The following is a 27,687-nucleotide window of genomic DNA, read 5'->3' as shown; positions in this document are numbered from 1 at the left end:
TCCAATTTTAAGGAATTAGGCTATTGTCAACTTTGTGAACTCAAATGTAGGCTATTGCAAACCGCTGTTGAATGTGGTTGACTATGCAGTAGGTAATGTAGGGTAGTAGGTTATTGCAAAAAGTATGCTAGGCTATATGTTTGAAACAGTAGCTATATAACGCATTATCAAACGGATAGTCCACTTTTATTACTAGCTAATATCAATGGCAGCGTTACTTCGGTTATGCGTTGCTTAGCAACCATGCTAAAATATTGGCTACTTTTCAAGAATTGTTCAGTGGAAAGGTAACACGTAGCCTACTGATTAAAATGAAAATGCTATTGATAATTTATTATTAAAATGCAGTGGTGTTTTATAAAGTCGTGCCTACCACGGCACGACCTCTCTTGTGGCTTAAATTCCATAGCGACTCACCTGTTTTTTTCTCTCTCTGTACTGTAGCCCACCACCTCAACTCGTTTTAAACTCTAAAATGTCCCGTGTCCCTGTGTCTATTATAGCCTGCTTTTGGCTTTCTTCTCTCATTGCATGCAGTAGCCTTCATAGCTATCGCCACCTAGCGTTCATTTGTGTTTTATTTGTCATGTTTCCTGATGTTTGTTGTTGGGCTTGTCTTTCACAGGAAGATGCAGCAGGAACGCATTTGAAGATAAACGTATGTGGCAGATTGTTTATTGACGCTTAAATAGTAAATAGCCTATGATGTCTAGTAGGCTACTCTACAAATTCCATGGTGTGTTTTTTTTTATAGGGGAAAATAATGTTGAAAAACAATTTTACTAGGCTATAAGGATCTGCAATAATAAATCATTTGGACAGAGTAGGCTACAGATTCCGTGTAGCTACAGAAAAGTAAAAAGAGCTATCCTGCAAGTTGGGCTACAACAACAAGGCACTCAGGACGCCTATCAGAGGACGGACATGCATCCCCTGTGCAGCCACCAAGTCTGTCTGCAGATAATCAAGCTGTGACCTGACTTTCAGGGCCGGGACACCAAACTGTTTCAAATACCAAGTGCTGCTGCAAGATGCAACAGGCCTCTCCACAGTCCACACAGTGGAAAGGCAGCTTCAGCCCTCTAGGTCTGGCTATCATTCTGCCAAAGAGAAGACATTTATGAAGAATTTTTTCAATATTTACATCTTGAAACAGTACAGGTGCTATTATTAGTCAAGGCTCTCTGTAGAAGTAGAAATCTATAGTGAGATATGCTTTTCCTATATCAGTCGGTACGTCTCAAGATTTTTGGCTTCAGTAGCCTACCCCCTTTCCCTGATTTCTGAATCCAAGTACTACTACCCTCTTTCCGTGACTACAACATTTTGGTTAGAAAACGACAAGAGAAAACTATATGATGCAATGTTTGAAAATGATTTATAAAAAAAAACACTACCCCAAAAAGGTAGAAACAAGACATTTCATTCAAACACCATCATCAGTTGTAATGAGTGCAACAAAAAGTAACTCGAGACAAGTGACGTCTCAAACCCCCTCCTCTATTTAGTGAGGGTCGTTAGATGGCCTCCTTGATGCACCTTTTCGAACATCATGGTGATGGTGTTTGGATAAACACTGAAACATCTACCTTTTTTAGTCCAGTGTTTTTAAAAATAAATCCTTTTTCAACTTTCTATCACTTGGATTTTTGAAAATGAACTTACACAGACATAGATACAATGAATGAATTTTGAGCCACTTTTTGAAGAATATAACATTACAAAATAAGAAATGGAGTGAAAGAGTTGCAATTAGTGCCTCCCGAGCAGATTTATTTTACCATTTCATTTATTTCCATGATTGATTGATTGATTGATTCTTACATTTTTCCATTTTCCCCTACCTCTCAGTACCCCCTGTAGAACCTCCACATACAGCATTCAATATCATTGGTTCTTGCGCACATCCAATCAGTGAGAGCGGGAGGCGGGTTCTTTGGAATTATGCATTCGTGAACGCAGCCATCTTGCATGACTATAAGTCACATCTGCCATACGCGTAGGGGTACACGTACCCCAGTTTTGGAACCACTGTACTAGATCATAATCAATGAGGTGGTGAAGGGAACACGCTTCTTTATGTGATTGATACTGACATTTGAATGCAGGCCTAACTGCAATGCTATTTATTGAGACCTGAGATACAGAATAATTTATTATCTTATAGCCTACATATATCAAGAAATGCACTTTACTCAATCAAACATTTTAAAAGTTTTGTTTTCCTAACTAATTATAACACACCTGCTTTCAAAATTAATCATCTCTGCCTGCACATCTCCCCCAACCCCCCCCCCCCCCCCCCCCCCCTCCCCGTCTCAATAGCTACCTGTACAGAACTGAACCTGGGCTACTGTAATGACATGGATTACTCTAGGTGGGTCACACAAATTAATGTCTGAGGTGATTACTGCCTCCTAAAAGGGCGGTCACAGCCCAATGGACCATTTTCGCACCATCCATTTTGAGTGCAAACGCAGGGTAAACACATGCAGGTGTAACCAAACATTAATGAGGACTGGAATGCTAAGTTAACTATCGTTCTATTTCACTACTACTGGCTGCTAGGGCAGCTGCATTCAATGCAATGGATGGGTAATACAGTCAGACTACGAGGAATCCCCAGCTACCATAGCAGCCAGTAGTAGTGAAATAGATCACCTACAGTAAATGCAATGGAACCACCATTAATGTTATTGGTTACACAGTGTTTACCCTGCTTTGACATGTCAAAATGGCTGCTGTGAAAATGGTCCGGTTGGAAGAAATACCTCTCACTGCATTTTCACAAAGTTTTCTTCTAGACTTATTTTTCTTTATTTTTCTCTTTCTTTGTTTTGAATTGAAATAACTCTTTAAACTACTGCTAACTGATTGCAGACATCATTTTTAAATGATCATAACATGCGAATGAATCCTGCTCTCAATATTGCTGCTCCAGAACCATATACCCGAACATCCTTGGCCACCGGAGCCGCTTGGAGGCGGAGTCAGGGGCAGAGTACCTCCTCCTGAGTGTCATCCATGGCCTGCTCAATGGGGAGTGCACCCCAGATATACGCCTAGTGGGCTGCTCCGTGCTCGCCCCGCGCTGCCAGGACAACAAGATGATCAAGCCGTGCCGCAGCACGTGCGAGACGCTGAGGAGGGACTGCGGCCACGCCTTTGAGGCCATCCAAATGGCCTGGCCCTACTTCCTGGATTGCGACCGCTTCTTTGCCAGCGAGCGCGAGGGCTGCTACGACCCACTGACAGGGCTGAGAGGTAAGACCCACTGACAGGGCTGAGAGGTAAGACCCACTGACAGGGCTGAGAGGTAAGACCCACTGACAGGGTTGAGAGGTAAGACCCACTGACAGGGTTGAGAGGTAAGACCCACTGACAGGGCTGAGAGGTAAGACCCACTGACAGGGTTGAGAGGTAAGACCCACTGACAGGGTTGAGAGGTAAGACCCACTGACAGGGCTGAGAGGTAAGACCCACTGACAGGGTTGAGAGGTAAGACCCACTGACAGGGTTGAGAGGTAAGACCCACTGACAGGGCTGAGAGGTAAGACCCACTGACAGGGTTGAGAGGTAAGACCCACTGACAGGGCTGAGAGGTAAGACCCACTGACAGGGTTGAGAGGTAAGACCCACTGACAGGGTTGAGAGGTAAGACCCACTGACAGGGCTGAGAGGTAAGACCCACTGACAGGGTTGAGAGGTAAGACCCACTGACAGGGTTGAGAGGTAAGACCCACTGACAGGGCTGAGAGGTAAGACCCACTGACAGGGTTGAGAGGTAAGACCCACTGACAGGGTTGAGAGGTAAGACCCACTGACAGGGCTGAGAGGTAAGACCCACTGACAGGGCTGAGAGGTAAGACCCACTGACAGGGCTGAGAGGTAAGACCCACTGACAGGGATGAGAGGAAAGACCCACTGACAGGGCTGAGAGGTAAGACCCACTGACAGGGTTGAGAGGTAAGACCCACTGACAGGGTTGAGAGGTAAGACCCACTGACAGGGCTGAGAGGTAAGACCCACTGACAGGGCTGAGAGGTAAGACCCACTGACAGGGCTGAGAGGTAAGACCCACTGACAGGGCTGAGAGGTAAGACCCACTGACAGGGCTGAGAGGTAAGACCCACTGACAGGGCTGAGAGGTAAGGGTTGACCCACTGACAGGGTTGAGAGGTAAGACCCACTGACAGGGCTGAGAGGTAAGGGTTGACCCACTGACAGGGTTGAGAGGTAAGACCCACTGACAGGGCTGAGAGGTAAGACCCACTGACAGGGTTGAGAGGTAAGACCCACTGACAGGGTTGAGAGGTAAGACCCACTGACAGGGCTGAGAGGTAAGACCCACTGACAGGGCTGAGAGGTAAGACCCACTGACAGGGTTGAGAGGTAAGACCCACTGACAGGGTTGAGAGGTAAGACCCACTGACAGGGCTGAGAGGTAAGGGTTGGGCTGGTGTTGTTTAACGTACTGTTTGGATCAAAGTAGTCTCGACGCCAGACCTATGAGAGTTCTTACGCTGATACACTACATTACTGCATGCTGCAGATCTCTCTCTGGGTCTGGGACACTTTAGGGCTGGTTATGGGAGGGAACCGTTCAGTCATATGCCACTGATGGCTTCAGTCCTCTCCAATCAGTAACGACTTTGCGATCAGACAACACGGGAGGCGCAGCCCATTTGCTCTCTCATCGGTGCTACGACCTGTCACTCATTCAATTTCAACCCGCCTTCAAAACCAGCAGTGGCTGTTAACTGGCACAGACTCACTTATGTAGTATGCGGAGCGCAGCGGTTCAACTTAATATTTGAGTCTGGGGAGAGACTAGGATCAAAGCATCTCCTGCTTTGTGAAAGAAGTCTAATGTCAAACCAAATGTGCTGTGTTTTATATCAAGTTTCTCCCATCTTCTTTTTCTTTTCCTATTATACTTGGCCAATCCCCGCTGCTGTCCCAGTCGTTGCTCCACTCGCTCCGTTGATTTGATGCGCACCATAGACTAGCACGTGCTTCCTCTGATACATGTGCAGTCGCTAGCTGTTTCTTTTCACCTGACAGCAAGGCGTTTCACCAGCAGATCCTCCTGACGTGGTAGAATCATGCTATTCCTCGGGCTCCCCTCCCCCCCGAACAGGCGCCCCGACCGACCAGATGAGGTGTTAGTGCAGCAACCAGCACTCATACCCCACCTGCTTCCCACCCGCAGACAGCCAATTGTGTTTGTAGGAACGTTTGACCATGCCGGAAGTACCACTGCCAGGAATGTTTGACCATGCCGGAAGTACCACTGCCAGGATTTGGCGCAGGTCTCCGCGGTGGTAGGCGAATGCATTTACCTCTACACTACCCAGACGCCCCCTAACAAATGTGGTTTTGTGTCATATTCTATTACGTTTGTCTTTCAGGAAGATATTTGGTCAAATTCCATACTTATTCCCTCTCTCTACCTCTCTCCACTTTCTCCTTATTTTGTTGACCTCCTCCTCCTCTTGTTCCTTCTATCCTGCTATCCCTCCTCCAGTCAGACAGGAGACAGCATTGTCCAGTCTCTCTCCAGAGGAACCGAGCACCATCATCCAGTTCACCTACACCTCCAATACCCAGATGTCCGGCCTGCTGAAGAGAACGGCAGCCAAGTGCTCTAGCATCTCCCATGTGTACAGCATTGGACGCAGCAGTGAAGGCAGAGATCTGCTGGTCATGGAGTTCACAAACAACCCTGGAAAGCATGAGCTCTGTGAGTAGGAAAGTGTAGTGTGAATAAATTGTGTATGGCAAGGATAGTAATTCTGGTGGTGTGTGTGTGTGTGTGTGTGTGTGTGTGTGTGTGTGTGTGTGTGTGTGTGTGTGTGTGTGTGTGTGTGTGTGTGCGTGTGCGTGTGCGTGTGCGTGCGTGCGTGTGTGTGTGTGTAGCCACAATTCATCCCATTCTGTCTACTTCCATTGTACAACTCATCTCAACTTTTCCATTCTTAATCTCTCTCCTTAAATATATTTTAAGCCACGTTGAAGCTACGCAGCGCTATGGCAGTTTCATTTCGGCGTCCTTGTTAACAGGCGAGACCATTCACACCAACCGCACGCCACACCACGCTGAAGCCACGCTGAAGCTATGATGCAGTGATAGTTTCAGCTTCTGTTCTATTTTTCAAGCGTGCAGCTGCCAGGCATGAAGTCAATGAAAGGTGTGAGCGGGGAGAGCAGCACCGATCGAGGCGCTGAGGAAAAGAGTTTCTGGTGTGACCGGTTTAGCATGGCACTCAGCTTCTGTTAAGACTGGTTTAGCATGGCACTCAGCTTCTGTTAAGACTGGTTTAGCATGGCACTCAGCTTCTGTTAAGACCGGTTTAGCATGGCACTCAGCTTCTGTTAAGACCGGTTTAGCATGGCACTCAGCTTCTGTTAAGACTGGTTTAGCATGGCACTCAGCTTCTGTTAAGACTGGTTTAGCATGGCACTCAGCTTCTGTTAAGACTGGTTTAGCATGGCACTCAGCTTCTGTTAAGACCGGTTTAGCATGGCACTCAGCTTCTGTTAAGACCGGTTTAGCATGGCACTCAGCTTCTGTTAAGACCGGTTTAGCATGGCACTCAGCTTCTGTTAAGACTGGTTTAGCATGGCACTCAGCTTCTGTTAAGACCGGTTTAGCATGGCACTCAGCTTCTGTTAAGACCGGTTTAGCATGGCACTCAGCTTCTGTTAAGACCGGTTTAGCATGGCACTCAGCTTCTGTTAAGACTGGTGTAGCATGGCACTCAGCTTCTGTTAAGACTGGTGTAGCATGGCACTCAGCTTCTGTTAAGACCGGTTTAGCATGGCACTCAGCTTCTGTTAAGACTGGTGTAGCATGGCACTCAGCTTCTGTTAAGACTGGTTTAGCATGGCACTCAGCTTCTGTTAAGACTGGTGTAGCATGGCACTCAGCTTCTGTTAAGACTGGTTTAGCATGGCACTCAGCTTCTGTTAAGACTGGTTTAGCATGGCACTCAGCTTCTGTTAAGACTGATTTAGCATGGCACTCAGCTTCTGTTAAGACTGGTTTAGCATGGCACTCAGCTTCTGTTAAGACCGGTTTAGCATGGCACTCAGCTTCTGTTAAGACCGGTTTAGCATGGCACTCAGCTTCTGTTAAGACCGGTTTAGCATGGCACTCAGCTTCTGTTAAGACTGGTTTAGCATGGCACTCAGCTTCTGTTAAGACTGGTTTAGCATGGCACTCAGCTTCTGTTAAGACTGGTTTAGCATGGCACTCAGCTTCTGTTAAGACTGGTTTAGCATGGCACTCAGCTTCTGTTAAGCGCTGCTTCAGCACTGCTTCTGAATAGCGCCTGGTGGTGTGAACAAAGGGTAACACCTGCTCGTTTACGCTCAATGTGAACTACTGGGAGTTGGCTCTTAACAAGCAGCAGGTGCAGCCAGGGAGCTGCGTCGTGTCGGGGACATGAGAGAGTCCTAGTTTGTCACGTCACCTTATTAAGATCGATTTCGGGTTTTATGAATATTATAAAAATATTTATTTTGGGGTGCACATTTGCTGTTTACATCAGCTGATCATCTTGTTCAGTGAATATAGCCTGCCTCCCCAAACTCAATCTAAAATAGCAGCCGGTCAGACTGAGGCTACTACTAGGCTGATTTATCCGGTGACCGGCACTTCTGGAACACCCTGGTTGAGTTATAAACAGCATGTAAACGCAGAGGTCATCTCAGAGGTAAAAAAAGGTCAACGTTTATGGTTCATGAGAAACAAACCTTCGCTTTCTATGGTCACCAATTTCTGAATGAATTGAATGATACAGGTGTTTATTGGCATACATACTAACGGTACATCAATATCCACTTTATAGCAGCACAATGTTTTTAACAGAGTATTTAAGAAGGAATTTGCAACTTTGCAACAATTAGGACATGGACTGCTCTTCATTTGAATTGGTTGATACTTATTCACTCCTCTCTCGTCTGCAAGCATCCTGAAGATGGTCTCCCATTAGTAGAGTCAGTATGGATTCCAACATTATGTTTGGCTTTACGTATCAGTCTGGACTCCAGGTCGTCCACAGTGAACATGGCCTGCAACATGATCTCACATTATGTTTGGCTCTATGTATCTATCATCTGGACTCCAAGCCATCCACAGTGAACTTCTCGAGACAGACTTTCGACTTGCATCGAAAATCTGTTGGCAGGCTCCGTCAAAAGGTGTGCAACAGCGCCTGCACGCATGCTGCGCTTTACCCGATCAAAATGAAGTGAAGGTGACCGGTATGCAGTCAAAACTTTCCATTTTCAGCGTATAGCAAGTTGCTACTAGCAACGAGCTAGAGTGGTTATTGTTTCATAGCGATGGACGGATTTGAGAGCGACACGCAGGGAACGGAAAATAAATCCATTAATGGGCAGAGCTGGTCAGTTGGAGCCAATGGCGGAGCTTGCAGGGAGCGGAAAGGGATTTTCTTCCGTGCCTCTTGAGTTCCTGTTGCACCACATTGAAAAACGGGGCTGGAGAATTGTTTTTGTTTTTTTTGTTTAACTGATGGGTTCCCAGATTGCACTGAACTTGATGTCACATTATGTTTGGCTTTATGTATCATCTGGACTTCAGGCCGTCCACAGTGAACTTGATGTCACATTATGTTTGGCTTTATGTATCATCTGGACTTCAGGCCGTCCACAGTGAACTTGATGTCACATTATGTTGGCTTTATGTATCATCTAGACTTCAGGCCGTCCACAGTGAACTTGATGTCACATTATGTTTGGCTTTATGTATCATCTGGACTTCAGGCCGTCCACAGTGAACTTGATGTCACATTATGTTTGGCTTTATGTATCATCTGGACTCCAGGCCGTCCACAGTGAACTTGATGTCACATTATGTTTGGCTTTATGTATCATCTAGACTCCAGGCTGTCCACAGTGAACATGATCTCACATTATGTTTGGCTTTATGTATCATCTGGACTTCAGGCCGTCCACAGTGAACTTGATGTCACATTATGTTTGGCTTTATGTATCATCTGGACTTCAGGCCGTCCACAGTGAACTTGATGTCACATTATGTTTGGCTTTATGTATCATCTGGACTTCAGGCCGTCCACAGTGAACTTGATGTCACATTATGTTTGGCTTTATGTATCATCTGGACTCCAGGCCGTCCACAGTGAACTTGATGTCACATTATGTTTGGCTTTATGTATCATCTAGACTCCAGGCTGTCCACAGTGAACATGATCTCACATTATGTTTGGCTTTATGTATCATCTAGACTCCAGGCTGTCCACAGTGAACATGATCTCACATGTTTGGCTTTATGTATCATCTAGACTCCAAGCCGTCCACAGTGAACATTATCTCACATTATGTTTGGCTTTATGTATCATCTAGACTCCAGGCTGTCCACAGTGAACATGATCTCACATGTTTGGCTTTATGTATCATCTAGACTCCAGGCTGTCCACAGTGAACATGATCTCACATGTTTGGCTTTATGTATCATCTGGACTCCAGGTCGTCCACATTGAACTTGATGTCACATTATGTTTGGCTTTATGTATCATCTGGACTCCAGGCTGTCCACAGTGAACATGATCTCACATGTTTGGCTTTATGTATCATCTGGACTCCAGGCTGTCCACAGTGAACATGATCTCACATGTTTGGCTTTATGTATCATCTGGACTCCAGGTCGTCCACAGTGAACATGATCTCACATTATGTTTGGCTTTATGTATCATCTGGACTCCAGGCTGTCCACAGTGAACATGATCTCACATGTTTGGCTTTATGTATCATCTGGACTCCAGGTCGTCCACAGTGAACATGATCTCACATTATGTTTGGCTTTATGTATCATCTGGACTCCAGGTCGTCCACAGTGAACATGATCTCACATTATGTTTGGCTTTATGTATCATCTGGACTCCAGGCCGTCCACAGTGAACTTGATCTCACATTATGTTTGGCTTTATGTATCATCTAGACTTCAGGCTGTCCACAGTGAACTTGATGTCACATTATGTTTGGCTTTATGTATCATCTAGACTCCAGGCCGTCCACAGTGAACTTGATGTCACATTATGTTTGGCTTTATGTATCATCTGGACTCCAGGCCGTCCACAGTGAACATGATCTCACATTATGTTTGGCTTTATGTATCATCTGGACTCCAGGCCGTCCACAGTGAACATGATCTCACATTATGTTTGGCTTTATGTATCATCTAGACTCCAAGCTGTCCACATTGAACTTGATGTCACATTATGTTTGGCTTTATGTATCATCTGGACTCCAGGCCGTCCAGTGAACATGATCTCACATTATGTTTGGCTTTATGTATCATCTAGACTCCAAGCTGTCCACAGTGAACTTGATCTCACATTATGTTTGGCTTTATGTATCATCTGGACTCCAGGCCGTCCACAGTGAACTTGATGTCACATTATGTTTGGCTTTATGTATCATCTAGACTCCAGGCCGTCCACAGTGAACATGATCTCACATTATGTTTGGCTTTATGTATCATCTGGACTCCAGGCCGTCCACAGTGAACTTGATCTCACATTATGTTTGGCTTTATGTATCATCTGGACTCCAGGCCGTCCACAGTGAACTTGATCTCACATTATGTTTGGCTTTATGTATCATCTGGACTCCAGGCCGTCCACAGTGAACTTGATCTCACATTATGTTTGGCTTTATGTATCATCTGGACTCCAGGCCGTCCACAGTGAACTTGATCTCACATTATGTTTGGCTTTATGTATCATCTGGACTCCAGGCCGTCCACAGTGAACTTGATGTCACATTATGTTTGGCTTTATGTATCATCTGGACTCCAGGCTGTCCACAGTGAACTTGATGTCACATTATGTTTGGCTTTATGTATCATCTGGACTCCAGGCCGTCCAGTGAACATGATCTCACATGTTTGGCTTTATGTATCATCTGGACTCCAGGCCGTCCACAGTGAACATGATCTCACATTATGTTTGGCTTTATGTATCATCTGGACTCCAGGCCGTCCACAGTGAACATGATCTCACATTATGTTTGGCTTTATGTATCATCTGGACTTCAGGCCGTCCACAGTGAACTTGATGTCACATTATGTTGGCTTTATGTATCATCTAGACTTCAAGCTGTCCACAGTGAACTTGATGTCACATTATGTTTGGCTTTATGTATCATCTGGACTCCAGGCCGTCCACAGTGAACTTGATGTCACATTATGTTTGGCTTTATGTATCATCTAGACTTCAGGCTGTCCACAGTGAACTTGATGTCACATTATGTTTGGCTTTATGTATCATCTGGACTCCAAGCCGTCCACAGTGAACATTATCTCACATTATGTTTGGCTTTATGTATCATCTGGACTCCAGGCCGTCCACAGTGAACTTGATGTCACATTATGTTTGGCTTTATGTATCATCTGGACTCCAAGCCGTCCACAGTGAACATTATCTCACATTATGTTTGGCTTTATGTATCATCTGGACTCCAGGCCGTCCACAGTGAACTTGATGTCACATTATGTTTGGCTTTATGTATCATCTAGACTCCAGGCTGTCCACAGTGAACTTGATGTCACATTATGTTTGGCTTTATGTATCATCTAGACTTCAGGCTGTCCACAGTGAACTTGATGTCACATTATGTTTGGCTTTATGTATCATCTGGACTCCAGGCCGTCCACAGTGAACTTGATGTCACATTATGTTTGGCTTTATGTATCATCTAGACTTCAGGCTGTCCACAGTGAACTTGATGTCACATTATGTTTGGCTTTATGTATCATCTGGACTCCAGGCCGTCCACATTGAACTTGATGTCACATTATGTTTGGCTTTATGTATCATCTAGACTCCAGGCCGTCCACATTGAACTTGATGTCACATTATGTTTGGCTTTATGTATCATCTGGACTCCAGGCCGTCCACAGTGAACTTGATGTCACATTATGTTGGCTCTATGTATCATCTGGACTCCAGGCCGTCCACAGTGAACATGATCTCACATTATGTTGGCTCTATGTATCATCTACACTTCAGCCATTACTACTAAAAGTTATGTTGTCAACTACGAGGCACCTGTTGGCCCGTGCACTTTGTGCCACAGCGTCCCAGGACTCTCTTGCTGTGAGGCAACAGCATTATGTTGGGGAGGAGATGTCAAACTTCCCGGTGACTCCGTCCCAGATTCCGTCTCCGTTTCCGTTGGCTGGTTAGCAAGTGTTGCTAATGATGCCCTTTTTATTGTGACATCACCGCTGTGGTGACATCCAGCTACTGCTTGGGATGCCACTGCTCCCTATTGATGTCACTCGGTGTCGTGACACTACTGATGTCATCGATACGTGACATGACTGATGATATCAATGCTCCCTACTAATGTTGTCCCTGGAAGTATGACATCAGTGCTCCTTGATGATTCATTATGATTGTCACTAAATTCAGGAACTCTGACCTCACTCCTGAAGTTTGTGATTTCACTATACACTGCAGCGCCAAGGAACTGCATTCAGTGCAGATAGGGCACCACCAAGTGCTCATCACAGTTGAGGTCATGAGTTGGTGATGGTGATGGTGATCTTAACCTTAAAGCGTCCTTGGTAGCGATCTTTCTCACTGTAGGCAATGTTCTCTCCATATGCTTTGCACTCAATGTGGATCTCTTCATTGGAGTTCTCATTCTCATTCATTCTCATTAACTTAATGGCCACCAAAGGCTGGAGGTACTGTGGATGCAACCGTTTGCCATAGTATGGGTAGTACTGAAGAGGGAAGCCATGGCGGCTTCCCTCTTCAAAGCCAAAGTACTTGATTCTTTCTTTATTTATTCCTGTGCACTCCATATGGATCAGTTTGGAGTTGGCTGCTAGAGCCCTTGGCTTGAAATTGACAATCCTGTTCAGCTTGACAATGAGGCATGGTTCTCCGGACTCAAACCCAAAAGTCTTATCATCCAGTCCGGAGCAGTCTTTCAGCCGAGACCTGTCGAACTGGCACGCGTCTCTCTGTCCTCCGCTTTCCAGATCTCCATGTATCTTGTATGACTCAGGGACTTGTCCACAGTCTTTAAATTTTGATAGTTGTCTTGGTAATTCATAGTCTCTAAGGAGGTTGTTCATGGCGGTGATGTACTCCTGATACGTCTTATTGTCATTTACATTGAAAGCAATTTCAGATTTTTCAGAGCGTGGGGTGTGTGATAAACCTGGGAAAGCGACTCTGTCCTGATAGGTGGGTTTGTAATCACTTAGTGTAAAAATCATTACCGCCATGGTCCCAATGAAAGTTGCAGCCAAGCATGCATAGAATATCAGGTAGAATGTGAAGATTTTAAACCAACTGCCCCCGGTCCGTCCTAGAAACTCCCTCTTCTCTGAATTCCACAGAAAGCTCTTCCAACCGCCATGACCATCTTTATTAACCGACATAATATATTCACTTGCTAGTAATGTTTCGAGGTGATGTTGAGATCTGAAGTTGCTTACTTACAGCCTCTGCAGGGGAGGAGTTATGACATCACTGATGATGTCACATTTGCTCGAGTGACATCACTGATGCTGTCACAATGTCTATGACATCACTGATGTCTATGACACCATCAGTGGGTATGACATCATCAGTCACCACTGGCCACCACTCGACAATGTTGATGGTGTCATCGCTCTGGCCAACATTTACTACTGTAATAGGCCGGGCATTCTGAGCATGCTCAGTTGATGGGTGGTGGATTGTGGGTCGCCGCTGCTCTACTATAATTGGAGAGCTGTGTGTGTCCGTCCGGAGTTGAAAAGCGCGCTGTTGCTCCGATCCATCCACATTTTACAGAAACACTTTTCAGGGGTCTGGCATGAATCTGAAACCCTTCCCCCCAGTTGTGGACCGGTGATGAAATGTGTGCATGAATGACATCACTGGTCCACAATTGAACTCAAATCAACACAATAATTGTCAAACTAAATTAATGCATGCAAAACTGTTTTACTCTTTTACTACGGACGCGAGGCTAGTGGAGCTACGCTACAGCTGCCTTTGTGTGGTGCGGAGCGGAAAGTGCAGCCTGTCGGCATGGAATCTCTGAGGGGCCGGGATCTGAATTCGGCCTTAACAACGTTAACTAACGTTATCCTGGAATGCAAGTTTAACGAGACAGTTACATTTCTTTGCATTCTTAGACATGACTGTTTGCTTTATTTTGTATGTTACATACAATTGGCCAAGTTAGTACCGTAGTTAGTTTATGGGCTAGACATTCTGCCAGATTACAGCTAGGCGCCATTTTCTCCTTCATTTGGAGGAGAAAATTCTCCTGAAATAAGGATTGACAGCTGCCATGTCGTGATCGGTCGTGATATGATTGGTTGAAATGGGGTAGAAATTTGGTAGTGCAATGTGACGTCAGCAAACTGTAGATTACTGTTATGAATGAAATCTTGAAAAATGAACTTTTGATGTGAAAAAGTGTGAAAAACTAAAGAAATATGATTTTTGTATTTTTTTTTGCATACAATAATAAATAGGTGCACTGAATACCCAGGTATTTGAACTAAAACAAAAAACAAAACAAAAACAAAAAGAGTTCAGCTCGACTTTAAGTGCTGATGAGTCCGCTCCTTGGAGTTTAGAGTTGAGTTCTCGGGGAAGAACAATTGTGTCTGGGTAAGAACAATTGTGTCTGGGTAAGAAGGGGAAGAATATTTCCTAACTGTGAGAGGCAGCAATGTGCCGTGAGGCATCCAGTCTGCCGGAAAGCGATACAAAGAAGAAGAAGACCGCTCCTGGAAGGGTTTAACAGAAGTAGGGAAACAGTGGATGCAGCAGCAGCAATAACATAAATATACAGATACAAGAAATACAAGCAAAACTATACACATTATGAGACACAAGGAAAACCTACATAAAACAAGTGGGTTTTGAGTTTTGACTTAAAATAATTACTGATGCGCACTGGCGCATCTTGGGGGAGGGCATTCCAGAGGTTAGGGCTGGCCACAATGAAGGCCCTGTCGCCCATAGTGCAGAGCCTGCAGTGAGCCAAAAGGTCTATAGAGATGGAGATTTGATAGATAGGGAGGTTCCAGAATCCAAGCCATGGAGAGATTTATAAACTAGGAGAAGTACTTTGAAATGGATGCGGTATTTAACGGGGAGCCAGTTCAGTTTCTGAAGGGTGATGTGTTCCTGCAGGACCGCATGTGGCTGGAGTACTCTTTTGGCCGAATTTTGAACATATCTCTAACCTATGACTGGGTACACCATGGAGAAGGACATTACAGTAGTCAAGTTGGGATGTAATAAGTGAATCAGAGTTTCTGCAACAGAGTGGGAAAGGGAGGGACGTAGTATACTTCAGGTAAGACGTGACATATGTTTGTGATATATTGTAAAAATATAACTCAGATTATCTTTAACTACGCTCCCCTCTCTCCCCAACCGCCAGTGGAGCCGGAGATCAAGTTGGTGGGCAACATGCATGGCAATGAGGTGCTGGGCCGCCAGCTGCTCATCTACCTGGCCCAGTACCTGTGCTCAGAATACATGCTGGGGAACCAACGAGTTCAGACCCTCATCAACACCACCCGCATCCACATCCTGACCTCCATGAACCCGGATGGTTATGAGCTAGCCGCTTCAGAGGTAGAGGATAGCAATGACCCGGAGCTCAGCAACCAGGAAGTAAATATTGTTAACAGTAAAAAAAAAAGACAAAACCGCCATTATCCGTTCCTGATTGGCTGTCCGGCTGTCTATCCCACTTGCAGTATGGAGGTGGAGGAAGGCAGGACCTCGCTGAGGGGGTACTGGCCCGAGCTTGAGGCGGCCAATAGGGTTTTTACTCTTTTGAACCTGCCACCTCAACTGTCTGTTATCTATCTGCATTCTCCTACTGGTCCAGGACAGGTACTCCCACTACCAGACAGAGATATCAGTCAGACTGACTGGTCTCAAAAGTTTGTAGAAATAAAAAGAAGAAAAATGTTCTTCTAATTAAAGTCTACAAGTCTTTGAAAACATCTTTGGACATCTTAAAAGGACTTGCATCCAAAATAAACTGCTAAAAATGTAAGGAAGTTTACATGCCATAGCTGGCAGTGGGAAAACTGTTGCCATTCTATTTTCGACTAACCAGGGAATTCCAGACTAGTCATTGCAGAACCCCCCCCCCCCCCCTTCCCCGTGTTTAGCCTGCTTTAGTACTGCATGATTTTCCAACAAGCTTGAGAAAGTGGGATTTCTGCAACGGCATTTGTAGCTAACCCAAATACTACCGTAGCCGAGCCTTTTAACACTGGTACACCCACTCTATTGAAATGTGGCATGCACTCACCAATGCCTCAGATCTTATCACTTTGTCTCTGCAAAGCTCTGGATACAGATAAGTTGGGGACTGAACGTGTATGCACAAATGTCTATAGGAGTCACTAACACAGGACTGTTACAGTAGGTCACAGGACACTTATACTCCATTTTTATACGAAAATAAATGCGTCCGTTTCAAACGGTGTAACCGTCACTGCCCACATACTGTACTTCCATGCGTCTTTCACATTGGTATCATGTTAAGCAATACAGCCACTAGTGGGCAGTAGATACTCAAATGTGTGAGTGTGTGTGTGGTACAGCTCTGTTTAATCCATATCCATAAAGCTCTCAGAAAACATGCAGAATTACGCACGAACTGAACGCAGAATACGGACAGAAAGCTCTGTCCGTATGCGTATTTAACGTTGAGCATATTTGGGCCTTTAGGCCCCATTAGGTCACACTCTTAAGATCACTATTGTTCAGGTGTGCACTGTGCAATATCAAATGTATTCAATCAATGTATTTGTAGGTAGCCTAGTTTCTTCATTCTAAGCACATGACACACAAAAACTCCTGATAGGCATTATATACTGTAGTATGCATGTCTTCAGTCTGGCTGGCTTTCTGTATACACTGCTCTGTGGGATTTAGAAAACAAGGTTGAGTTATTAATGAAAGTCTGTGGCATGTTGTAACCTCTATTGGCAGCATGAAAATTCAGTATGTAAACTCATTTACATGATATTTACGATTTGAATGTTTTAATATACATTGCATTCATTTTAATTATTGGAAAATTAGACTTCTTAGATAAGAAAATGTAACCTCAAATTGCTTGCCATATTTTCATTATTGGAAAACAACAACAACAACAACAAATCCTTCTTAGTATAACTGAATTGATTTGATTGAGTGGATAACTATCATTATGTTAGTGATGTTGTGCTCATCACTTCTAACCTTAATAGCTGATGATTTCCTGTCCTCATTGTGCATTTCCTTCTTTTCATGACGGATATATGGTCTTGTCTACATATTAATGAAAGAATTAACAAAGTTATTCTAACATATTCTTCCTGTTTTATAACTGCCTAATACTCTTATACACATTTCTCAGTAGTTGCTTCACATAATCACTGCTTCAAACTAATATACACCACCAACAATAATGTCATCATCATCATCATCATCATCATCATCAATTCAATCAATTTTACATCTCTGCCACAATTCCTCACTTGTAACACTTCTAGCTGTTTGAACCAAAATGTTTCAGGGTCACTTGTTGAATGGTTGGACCAATGGCCGGACCAACGCCCAGAACCTAGACCTGAACCGCAATTTCCCAGACCTCACCTCAGTCCTTTACCGCAACCGCCGCAGCAGACACTACCGCACCGACCACATTCCAATACCTGACGCCTATTGGTTTGGAAAGGTAAGGGGACATTTCTGCTATTATATGGGAGTTTATGGACTTTACTTTCCAGTTGATGTACATGATGTGGCTTTTCATAATAGTCAGCAACACAGACGATGTATTTATTTATTTGTTTGTTTATTTATTTATTTAATATTTTGCATTAGATTTCTATTATGCTTAGCTTCCTCCAGCAACTGTGCCTGGAGGCATCATGTTTTCAAGTTGTCTGTCTGTACGATCCCAAGTTCAAAGGTCAACTTCACTGTGACATCATAATGTTTTGCTGTCACTTACTTTTGCATACACCAAAATAATTTAAGTTGACCTAATAATCACATTACTTATATTGATTATTTCAATTCAATTTAATTTATTGTTGTTGACAATGTGGAAATTTGTCTTTGGCTTCACAGGTTTGCTTGCACACATGAAAAGTACAGTACACATACACAGTACACAGCACAGGAAATGATAGGGTACATAATACAACATATAACAAAGACAACAGCACATTACAGACAGCGATAACGGACATGGTTCTGATGTGGATGAGTCTGACGTTTATGAATTTAGCAGATTTATTACGTTTGGTTTGAAAGATTTTTTGGAAGATTTTTTTTTTTTTTTGCGATTTGGACCCCCAAGGTACTTGTATGAGTCCACCCTCTTCACCTCCTCTCCCTGGATGACAACCAGGACAGGTCCGCCATAAGCTCATTGGTTTTGCTGAAATTGAGCTTCAGGTGATTGTCCTTGTACCATGTGATGAAGCTCCCTATGGGTACCCTGTACTGCTCTGTAAAAATAGTCTCTGATTGAAGATAGTGATGACGTCCATTTCACCAAAAAATACACTTAGTACCTTTTATTAAATCCTGTCTTCACTACATATACTTTATGAGTCTGGAGTGGACAAACATCTATGTAGACTGCAACTTGACATTTTGCGGAGGCATACAACCGCGAGGCGGTTATTTCTAGTTACTGGATTCTGGATTCTAGAGCAATCAAATAAAAATGGAAATGGTTCTTAACAAAAACTAAGGGACTTCTTATCAGGAGCAATATAGAGAAGTTCCCCATTCATTTTCGCCACAGACATTTAGAAAAATCCATATAACAAGTTTTAAGGCTGGAACCAAGCCGACCCGTGACCTATACTGAATCGTGAGTGACCAGTGACGGGTCGGCTTGGAGGATTTTTCGAAATGTCTGTGGAGAAAATGAATGGGGAACTTACTTCCGGGGCCGGAAGCGTCACGGTGCCTGTTGAGCTCTATAGTAGCCAGCTTCAAAAAAATCAAGCACCTTTTCTGGATAACAAACTGACTGCATCTCTTCAGGTTATGTGCATCTAGGCAAGTTGTTTTGCTGTAAACAAAGACATTCTATTCTATTCTATTCTATTCTATTCTATTCATTGCTTTTGTTGAATCATAATTAACTGCATGCCTCTCTTTTCGGCTGTAGGTGGCACCAGAGACCTATGCAGTGATGAAGTGGATCAGGTCACTGCCCTTCGTCCAGTCTGCCAGCCTCCACGGAGGGGAGCTGGTGGTCTCCTATCCCTTTGACTTCTCTCGTCACCTCCATGAGGAGAGGATGTTCTCACCCACACCAGACGAACAGGTAGGGAGGGAGGAAGGGGAAGAGGGATGGATATGTTTATGTATAGATTGAAGATGGATAGTTGGACATGTAAAAATATAATATGAGTTGGACAGAGGAACAGACAAACATATAGCACATCGATTCATATTTGATTAATATCCCCATGTTTAGGCCTTCAAGCAGCTGGCTCGTACCTATGCAGACGCCCATGCCACCATGTCAAACAACGACACAGAGAGGTGTGGAGCCTCCTTTTACAGAACTAGAGGCATCATCAATGGGGCACTGTGGTACAGCTTTGCAGGCGGTGAGATACTAACGCAACACTTTTCAAACTACAGAGGAAACCACTAATCCACCAAGGGATTATACAGCCATGAACAGAGATGTTGCATAGTTATCTGGATTACAGATTATTTGATTTAATGTGCCCCATAGCTGTCAGCAACTAACTAGCTCAATAGAATGTTGTCTCTCTGATGTATGTATGTATGTACAGTATGTATGTATATATGTATGTATGTTAGGGCTGGGTCGGGTTGAAAATTTTAAAACCGGTTCGATATTGCCGTCTAAACCGGATCGAACCGGTATACCGATTTTTTTGTAATTTTTTTGTAATTTTTTTTAAGCAGGGCTCCCGAGTGTGGCCCATAACTGTCTGTAGTGCAACTTCAGTCCACCTGATAGCGATAATACACCTCTAAGCTGGTATTGTCAACCAGCAATGATACTGAATAAAAAGAAGCAGGACACCTGTGTAACAAACACACCCTGTATTTATTTCTCATAACTATTCAGCTTAACTTTTCTTCAAACATCAACATAATAAACAAAATAAGACTTTTGCATACTAGTGCAACTTTAGAAGAGGCTAATACGAACAATAGTGCAATCAGAATGGACTGGCAAAAAAAAAAAAAAGTTTTTTTCGGTTTGCACGTGATCAAACCGGTTTGGGCTCGTACACCGAACCGAACCGGTAAAACCGGAAATCGACCCATGCCTAATGTATGTATGTACAGTATGTATGTATGTAGAGTATCAGAATCAGAATCACTTTTATTGCCACAGTATGCAAGTTACATACGAGGAATTTGTCTTAGTGTCTGTATGCAGCGTAGCGGTCACATCAATATACAGAGATAAGAAGTAGGAAGATAACTAAAGACAATCGCAAAGTTGCAAGTGCAATCAAAGCGAGTAAATATATACAATATGTACATGAGTGGTGAAGTGTTCTGTGGATGATAAATATGAATTTACATTGGATTTACATGAGATTTGCAGACTGAGTTAAATAGACGTTAAATAGGCAGGGAATGTACATGAATTTACAGTCCCAGTTAGACAGGCATTACATTAGATATGACTTCCAGTTTTATGGGGGGGGGGGTTCAGTTGAGTTTAGGAGGAGGTAGTGAATTTGTGTGTGTGTGTGGGGGGGGTTGTTGGTGAGGCCCTTGGCGGAAGGGGTTTCCGGGCCTTGTTGGTGAGGCTGATGGCGGTTGGGAAGAAGCTGGTCTTGTGGCGGGTGGTTCTGGTCTTGGCAGACCTCAGTCTCTTGCCATGGGGGAGTGTCTTAAAGAGTTTGTGGCCAGGGTGGGAGGGGTCAGCCATGATCTTGCGAGACCACTTCAGTGTCCTGGCTGCATGCAGGTCCTGGAGGGATGGCAGGGATTGCATCCGATTATCTTTTCAGTGCAGCGGATGATGCGCTGAAGTCTGTTGATACCAGACGGTGATGGAGGAGGTGAGGATGGACTCAACGATGGAGGCGTAGAAGTGCACCATGGTGGCCTTTGGCACTTTGAATTTCTTCAGCTGCCGCACAAAGTACATCCTCTGCTGTGCCTTCTTGGTGAGAGCTCTGATGTTCAGCTCCCATTTTAGGTCCTGGCTGATGATGGTCCCCAGGAAGCGGAAGGACTCCACAGTGTTGACTGGGGAGTCACCCAGGGTGATGGGGGAAGGTGGGGCTTTGTTCCTCCTGTAATCCACAATCATCTCCATTGTCTGAGCATTTAACACCAGGTTGTTTTGACTGCACCAAGTCACCAGATGGTCAACTTCCTGTCTGTATTCCGACTCATCTCCGTCTGTGATGAGCCCTATGAGGGTGGTATCGTCTGCAAACTTCAGGAGCTTGACGGACTGGTGACTGGAGGTGCAGCTGTTTGTTGTACAGACCGAAGAAGTAGGGAGAGAGGACACCGCCCTGGGCAATGCCGGTGCTGATGGACCGAAAGTCAGTGATGTGCTTACCCAGCCTCACGTGCTGCTTCCTGTCAGTCAGGAAGTCTGTGGTCCATCTGCAGATGGGGTCGGGCACGCCCAGCTGGGAGAGTTTCTCCTGTAGCAGGGCTGGGAGGATCGTGTCAAAAGCCGAGCTGAAGTCTACGAACAGGATCCTGGCATAGGTTCCTGCATTCCTTCTTGGGAGACCTGGCACTCACACAAACCTTTTTTAGGATGTCATTGATGACCCAAATGATGACCTGTATTGTGTGTTGTGCGAAAATAAATGAAATTGTCCAGGTGTGTGAGGATGTGGTGGAGGGCCATGTTTATTGCATCGTCTACAGACCTGTTGGCTCTGTAGGCAAACTGTAGGGGGTCCAGGAGTGGGTCTGGTGGAGTTGAGGTGAGGAGGGTGGGGGTGGTCTGGTGGAGTTGATGTGAGGAGGGGGTGGGGGTGGTCTGGTGGAGTTGATGTGAGGAGGGGGTGGGGGTGGTCTGGTGGAGTTGATGTGAGGAGGGGGTGGGGGGGTCTGGTGGATTTGAGGTGAGCTGCGGGGGTTGGGGCTGGGGTGATTGTCGAAGCGACAATAGAAGTCGTTGAGTCTGTTTGCCAGGTGGGGGTCATCTGTTGCTGATGGGGCAGAGAGCTTGTAGTTGGTGATCTCTTTAAGGCCTTTCCATAAAGAGAGAAGATGTACAGTATGTATGTATGTGTGTATTTCCCCTCTATGCTTCTGCTAGCTGGAACAAACTGCCTGAAGACCTCAGATCTGCCCCAACTTTACTTACTTTTAATAATAGACTAAAGACTTTTATGTTTACCATCGCTTTTAACTGCTGACAGCTGTTTTTTAGGAGATATGTGTGGCCTATAAAGGTTTGAGTCCAACTGTTATAAAGGTATGGACATTTTTCCAATCATGTGTGTGTAATCATGTTTCTTATATAGTCATGATGTTGGGGGATTCAATATAGAAAAATTGATTTATTCTATTATGCAAACCCAATGAGTCCTCTATAAGTTTTTAGCTCTTTTTGTAACTGCTGCGCCTGTTGCTTAATGCACTTTTTATGCTCTCTTAAAGTTTTGTTGTAATGCTTTTAAATGTCCATTTTATTCTCTTTTATTATTTTGTTTTCTTGTCAACCATTTTATGTGAAGCACTTTGAATTGCCTCTGTGTATGAAATGTGCTATACAAATAAACTTGACTTGACTTGTGTACGTAGTACATACGTACGTACAGTATGTATGTATGTATGTACTGTATGTATATGTTTCTCTTTATACATTCCGTTTCTCTCCTGCAGGTATGTCAGATTTCAACTACTTGCACACTAATTGTCTGGAGATAACGGTGGAGCTCGGCTGTGACAAATTCCCCTCTGAGGCTGAGCTTTACCCAGAATGGAAGAGGAATAAAGAAGCCCTGCTCAGTTTTATGGAGGCTGTGAGTGTTTGTTATGCACACTAAAGAGATTCCTAGGGTGGACACTCTGGACTGACAGACAGACAGACACTGCCCAGCCATCGTGCAACTGTGTGCCGTCGGCTCATACAAGAAGGTTTATTACATCACTGATGACATCACAATTGCTCGAGTGACATCACTAATGGAATTGCTCGAGTGGCATCACTGATGACATCACAATTGCTCAAGTGACATCACTGATCTACACACACATACATACATCATACACATATACACAATATATAATTTGACTTTCATTTTGCATCCTCTCAGGTCCACCGAGGGATAAAGGGAGTAGTTACGGATATGGATGGCTATGGGATTAAAGGTGCTACCATCTCTGTCAGGGGCATTAGAAAAGATGTCACCACAGGTAAATATGATCGTTTGATCGATTGTGTGTTCGGTTGTGTTTTTCCCCTAGGACCAAAAAATGAATGGTCTGTGTCTCTAGCATTATACATGATGTGATACAATATGCCATATTGATTTTTCCGCCATTTAATTTTCATTGAGATGTATAGCTGCCGAAATTAAACTTGGATATGGATATGGACATTTTCTTGATATATTTCACACTTTGTCCGATGTTGTTTCACCCCTTTTATGATCACACTCTTCCCTTTCACTATCCCCTTCCTATTCTCATTTGTTTTATCCCCTCTCTCTCTGGCATGTTTACATCACCATCCAATTCTCTCTACACCGTTCTCTCCTTATCTCATTTCCTCTCTCTGTCCATCCATCTCCCCTCCCTCCACCTCCCTCCCCTCTCTCCAGCGGAAGACGGAGACTACTGGCGGCTGTTGAACCCTGGTACTCACATCCTGACAGCCACGGCCAAGGGCTACTCCAAGGCCACCAAGAGGATTTACCTGCCTCACAACATGGACAAGCCCGGGCGGGTTGACTTTGTCTTGAAGAAGGTATCGATCCTGTAGCTGTTGATTGTTTTCATAATGCGCTTCCATGAATGCACTGCAGGGAGCGTAGTGGTAGATTCCCTGCCTACCAACATGAGCCCCCGTGTTCCCTCTGGCTTGGTTGGGCGAGCATATAGGCACAATTGGCCATCTGCGGGTGGGAAGCTAGATTAAGGGTATTTTGTGTTGTGGTCGCTGCACTAGTGCCTCCTCTGGTCTGTTCGGAGCGAGGGGAATTGGAGGGAATAGCCTGACTCCTCACTATCAGGTGAAAAGAAGCTGGCAACTGCATATGTATCGGAGGAAGCATGTGCTAGTCTACAACTCTCCCCAGATCGACAGAGAGAGAGGGGGAGCAACGACCGGGACACCCTAACGGGGAATTGGCCAAGTACAATTGGGGAGAAAACTGGGGGGAAATCACTTCCTAGCCCTGCATCATCATCACCAGCGCTGCTGTGATATCATTAATAATATTGATCATAATTATTCCCTCATCCCTCCTCTCCTCTTCACTGCCTTCCCCATACTGGATCCAGGTTCCCGTGGAGCCTGATATTGATGACCACCTGTTCCCCACAGTAGACACATGGGAACGCTTTGACCCCTACAACCAGTTTGAGCGCTACAGCCAGGCGGAGTTAGGTGAGGAAGGGCTCGAGCGGCAGGAGAAACCCTGGTGGTGGAACTACTTCTCCCAGTCTGGCATCTCACCTCCAACCTGGCTGCTGCGAAACATCTAGACACATTGAAGGAGGAAAAAAAAGAGGTTGATGCACGAGCAGAACAAGACAGGAAGTTCTGACATCCAATCCCATTGAGTCGGCGCTCTATAGGAAGAGCTATGAGAATTAAATCAGCAGGGCCCAAATATTTTCCCAGCATTGACAATGTGAATAGGCATTTATTTTGCAAGGCAACAAATACAGTATAATTCCAGCCAGCACAGTTTGGGCCAATATTGCCAAATATGCTTTGCAACGAACGTTTGCAGTTTTAAGTAAGAACTGAATCACTGGACTATAGTTACAGACAACCCTGAATAGTCCACCCTTTTCAGATGAAAAGGTGGAGCTGGTCTAAAATCAAAGCCAAGATGGCAAATTGAATTACAGGTGGAACAGGCTGTCAATTCTATAGCAACATCGTATGACTCAACATTGTATGAAAATGAGAAGAATGGTCTGTCACAAGAGGCTAAATCCCAAGGCTAAAGCAAAGTGGGCGAACCAAACCAAAAAAATATCCTGTTTGTTCTCATAATTCCTATTTTGAATATGTGATCCTCTCACGTGATACGGTTTCATAATTTCTGTGCCTTTTCAGATGGTCTACACTTCTCAAAATATTGTGTTTTTTTTGTTTTCCCCCCCCCCCGTTTATTGAACAGGAATAAAATGCATTGAACATGATTTCATATGACCTACAAAACAGATGTCATGCATACAGGTTTCTAGCCGAGGCTAATTTGCAACCCCTGTCCCTGACCCTGGTTAGGCAAGAGAAAAATTAAAACAGTACCAAAACGTTAAAAACGAACCATATAAAACAGAACAAAATACAGACAAAAACAAAAAGCAAAAACACAAAACAGATAAGGACAGAAAACTAAAATAGTACAATACTAAAAGTCAATGTTCACAGGCTTGTTTGTTTCAGCCATTGTTTTGCTTGTGTGTTAAATACGGTGAGTTCTGTCAATGTTTTTATTTCAGGTGGTAATGTGTTCCATAATTTGGTACCTATTACCGAGAAGGATAACACTTTCAAATTTGAAGGCAGTTGCATTTGAATCTTGTCTTTGTACATTTTTGTCTTTTGAGTTGTGTTAAATTCAATACGAAAACACAGCTTGTGCTGTTTTTCTTAACACATTCATCGATAATAAACATGGCACAAGAAAGGCACGTGTGGTTTTCAAGTAAGTGCTATGATAACGTCAAAACCTTTTGAACCTGTACAATAGCTTCCGTGCTAACAGACAGATATAGATATGCCTCAGCACCTCAACAGCAGGTCAGCATGGACTGGGGGATTTTTAGCAAATGGTGAAGCCCTTTTATATCCCACATGGCTCCACCCATCACCCCACCCACATGGCACAATCCAAAATTCACATAGATATTTATCAATATTTAGCTGCCTTTTCTCTCTTCTAGCTTTCACTTAATTTAACCATATGTCCCAACAAATGTATACGATATCATTACAGTATGGAAAATGTCCTTCGTGACTTAATGGGCAGTTAACCAACTTCCCTGTTGGTATAGTCCTCTCTCACCTTCAGGTGGAGTCACTTGAATAATCAAGTCAATTAGGCCATGGAGCCTGATGAGAAGTGGAGGGAATTTCACTGGCTGGATCTGGTGGTAGGCTAATGTAAACAAAATGGATTGGGAAACTCAGCACTGGCATGGGTGTGCACCCCCAATGAAACAGCACCAAGTCACCTTTTATTCCTTCGGCTTACATCTTCTTGTTTTCAGGGACCATGTGTGTGCACATGGTCACAGCAGGCCTAGGCTATAGCTTTTTTCTCTAAACTTAGCTTTCTTTATATTTCTCAATAACGCAAAAACACAATATTAGTATCTATTAAATATTGGTCTGTATTTTCTATTTCTGTTTTTTTATGCGTATTTAAATCTGGATGTGCTTTCTAGAGTTTAAAATAGGTCTTACTGCAGTCTCCACTAAAATGTGAGGTTGTTGTACCCTTGCATCGCCAGAGGGCGCCAGAGAATAGACAATAACTCATGGTAAAGGCTCATAAAGACAACATGAAAAGGACAAGGAATGAATAATGAGTAGGCTAATGGTTGACTGAGGTCATTTGTAGCATACTCTTAAAGGGATACGCCAAACTCTCAAAATGTTGGCGTATCCCTTTAAAATATTGCAGCATTGATTAATTTATTTAAGCATTAAGGCCTATTTACACACACACGTCTCAGATGATCATCCCTTGAGGTCAAAATGCTGATGATCGTTTGTGTTTATAATAATAATAACAGGAAATTAATAAAAATACATAATTTAATTTCCAAAAGTATTTAACGAAGCAATCAAAAAGGCTACACTTCACCAAAAAAGCACAAGTCCTTTGCCTAAAAGAGCATTAAAGGATAACTCAACCAAAGAACAATGCTGATTAATTTTGCACATAATCTCACACATAGGCTATATGAACGTTGCTGCCCTGTTTCTTTTGCATAAGGGTATGAACGTTGCTGCCCTGTTTCTTGCCAATAATTGGGAATAATTTAGGGAAATTAAATAAATGGCCTTTCACCACATTGTTTTCCCAAATCTTGTCATACTGTAGGTCTGAGCCAACAAATCATGAGAAAGAATAAATGCATTCACATCCAGTGTTCGGCAGTAACCTAGTTACTGTAAATGTATTACTTACTCCCCAGTAATGTAAGGGATTACAATTTCCAATAGATAGGTCTGGCTATGCGAGACTTATGAGTTGCCAGAACGCAGTTACCGATAAGTTTTTTGTCCTAGGTAGGCAAATCTTTACATAAAATTGAGTAAGTGGGTCCTGTCCACGTTTTTGCTCCCACATTGTGAGAATCAGTGATGATTCACTGACGATGTCACAATGTCTATGGCATCATCAGTGATGTCACTTGAGCACTCGATGATGTAATCAGTGATAGTCACTCGAGCAATTGTGATGTCATCAATGAT

General features: G+C 43.9%; 1 protein-coding gene and 1 pseudogene across 3 annotated transcripts; one reads left to right on the top strand and one right to left on the bottom strand.

Annotated features, from left to right (window-relative positions):
• Positions 1-637: 637 nt before the first annotated feature.
• cpz (carboxypeptidase Z) lies at positions 638-25,853 on the top strand. 2 transcript variants are annotated; one of them, XM_083655964.1, is made up of 12 exons: positions 638-658; positions 2,326-2,377; positions 2,942-3,264; positions 5,528-5,743; positions 15,454-15,650; positions 17,596-17,757; positions 19,213-19,371; positions 19,525-19,660; positions 22,905-23,044; positions 23,339-23,438; positions 23,846-23,991; positions 24,528-25,853. In XM_083655964.1, the coding sequence occupies exons 2-12, from the start codon at positions 2,364-2,366 to the stop codon at positions 24,729-24,731; spliced, it is 1,797 nt and encodes a 598-aa protein (XP_083512090.1). In that variant the 5' UTR covers positions 638-658; positions 2,326-2,363; the 3' UTR covers positions 24,732-25,853. The 2 variants fall into 2 exon arrangements, with proteins under 2 accessions (XP_083512090.1, XP_083512089.1); XM_083655963.1 differs by having other exon boundaries at positions 15,454-15,689.
• Positions 12,569-13,444, bottom strand: LOC310793438 (sodium/potassium-transporting ATPase subunit beta-233 pseudogene; annotated as a pseudogene). Its single transcript has one exon. The product of its transcript is annotated as a sodium/potassium-transporting ATPase subunit beta-233 pseudogene (transcript).
• Positions 25,854-27,687: the final 1,834 nt, after the last annotated feature.

This window comes from Poromitra crassiceps, assembly GCF_964638095.1.
Source record: "Poromitra crassiceps genome assembly, chromosome: 19".
NCBI classification, from domain to species: Eukaryota; Metazoa; Chordata; class Actinopteri; order Beryciformes; family Melamphaidae; genus Poromitra; species Poromitra crassiceps.
This window is presented reverse-complemented; position numbering and strand designations above follow the sequence as displayed.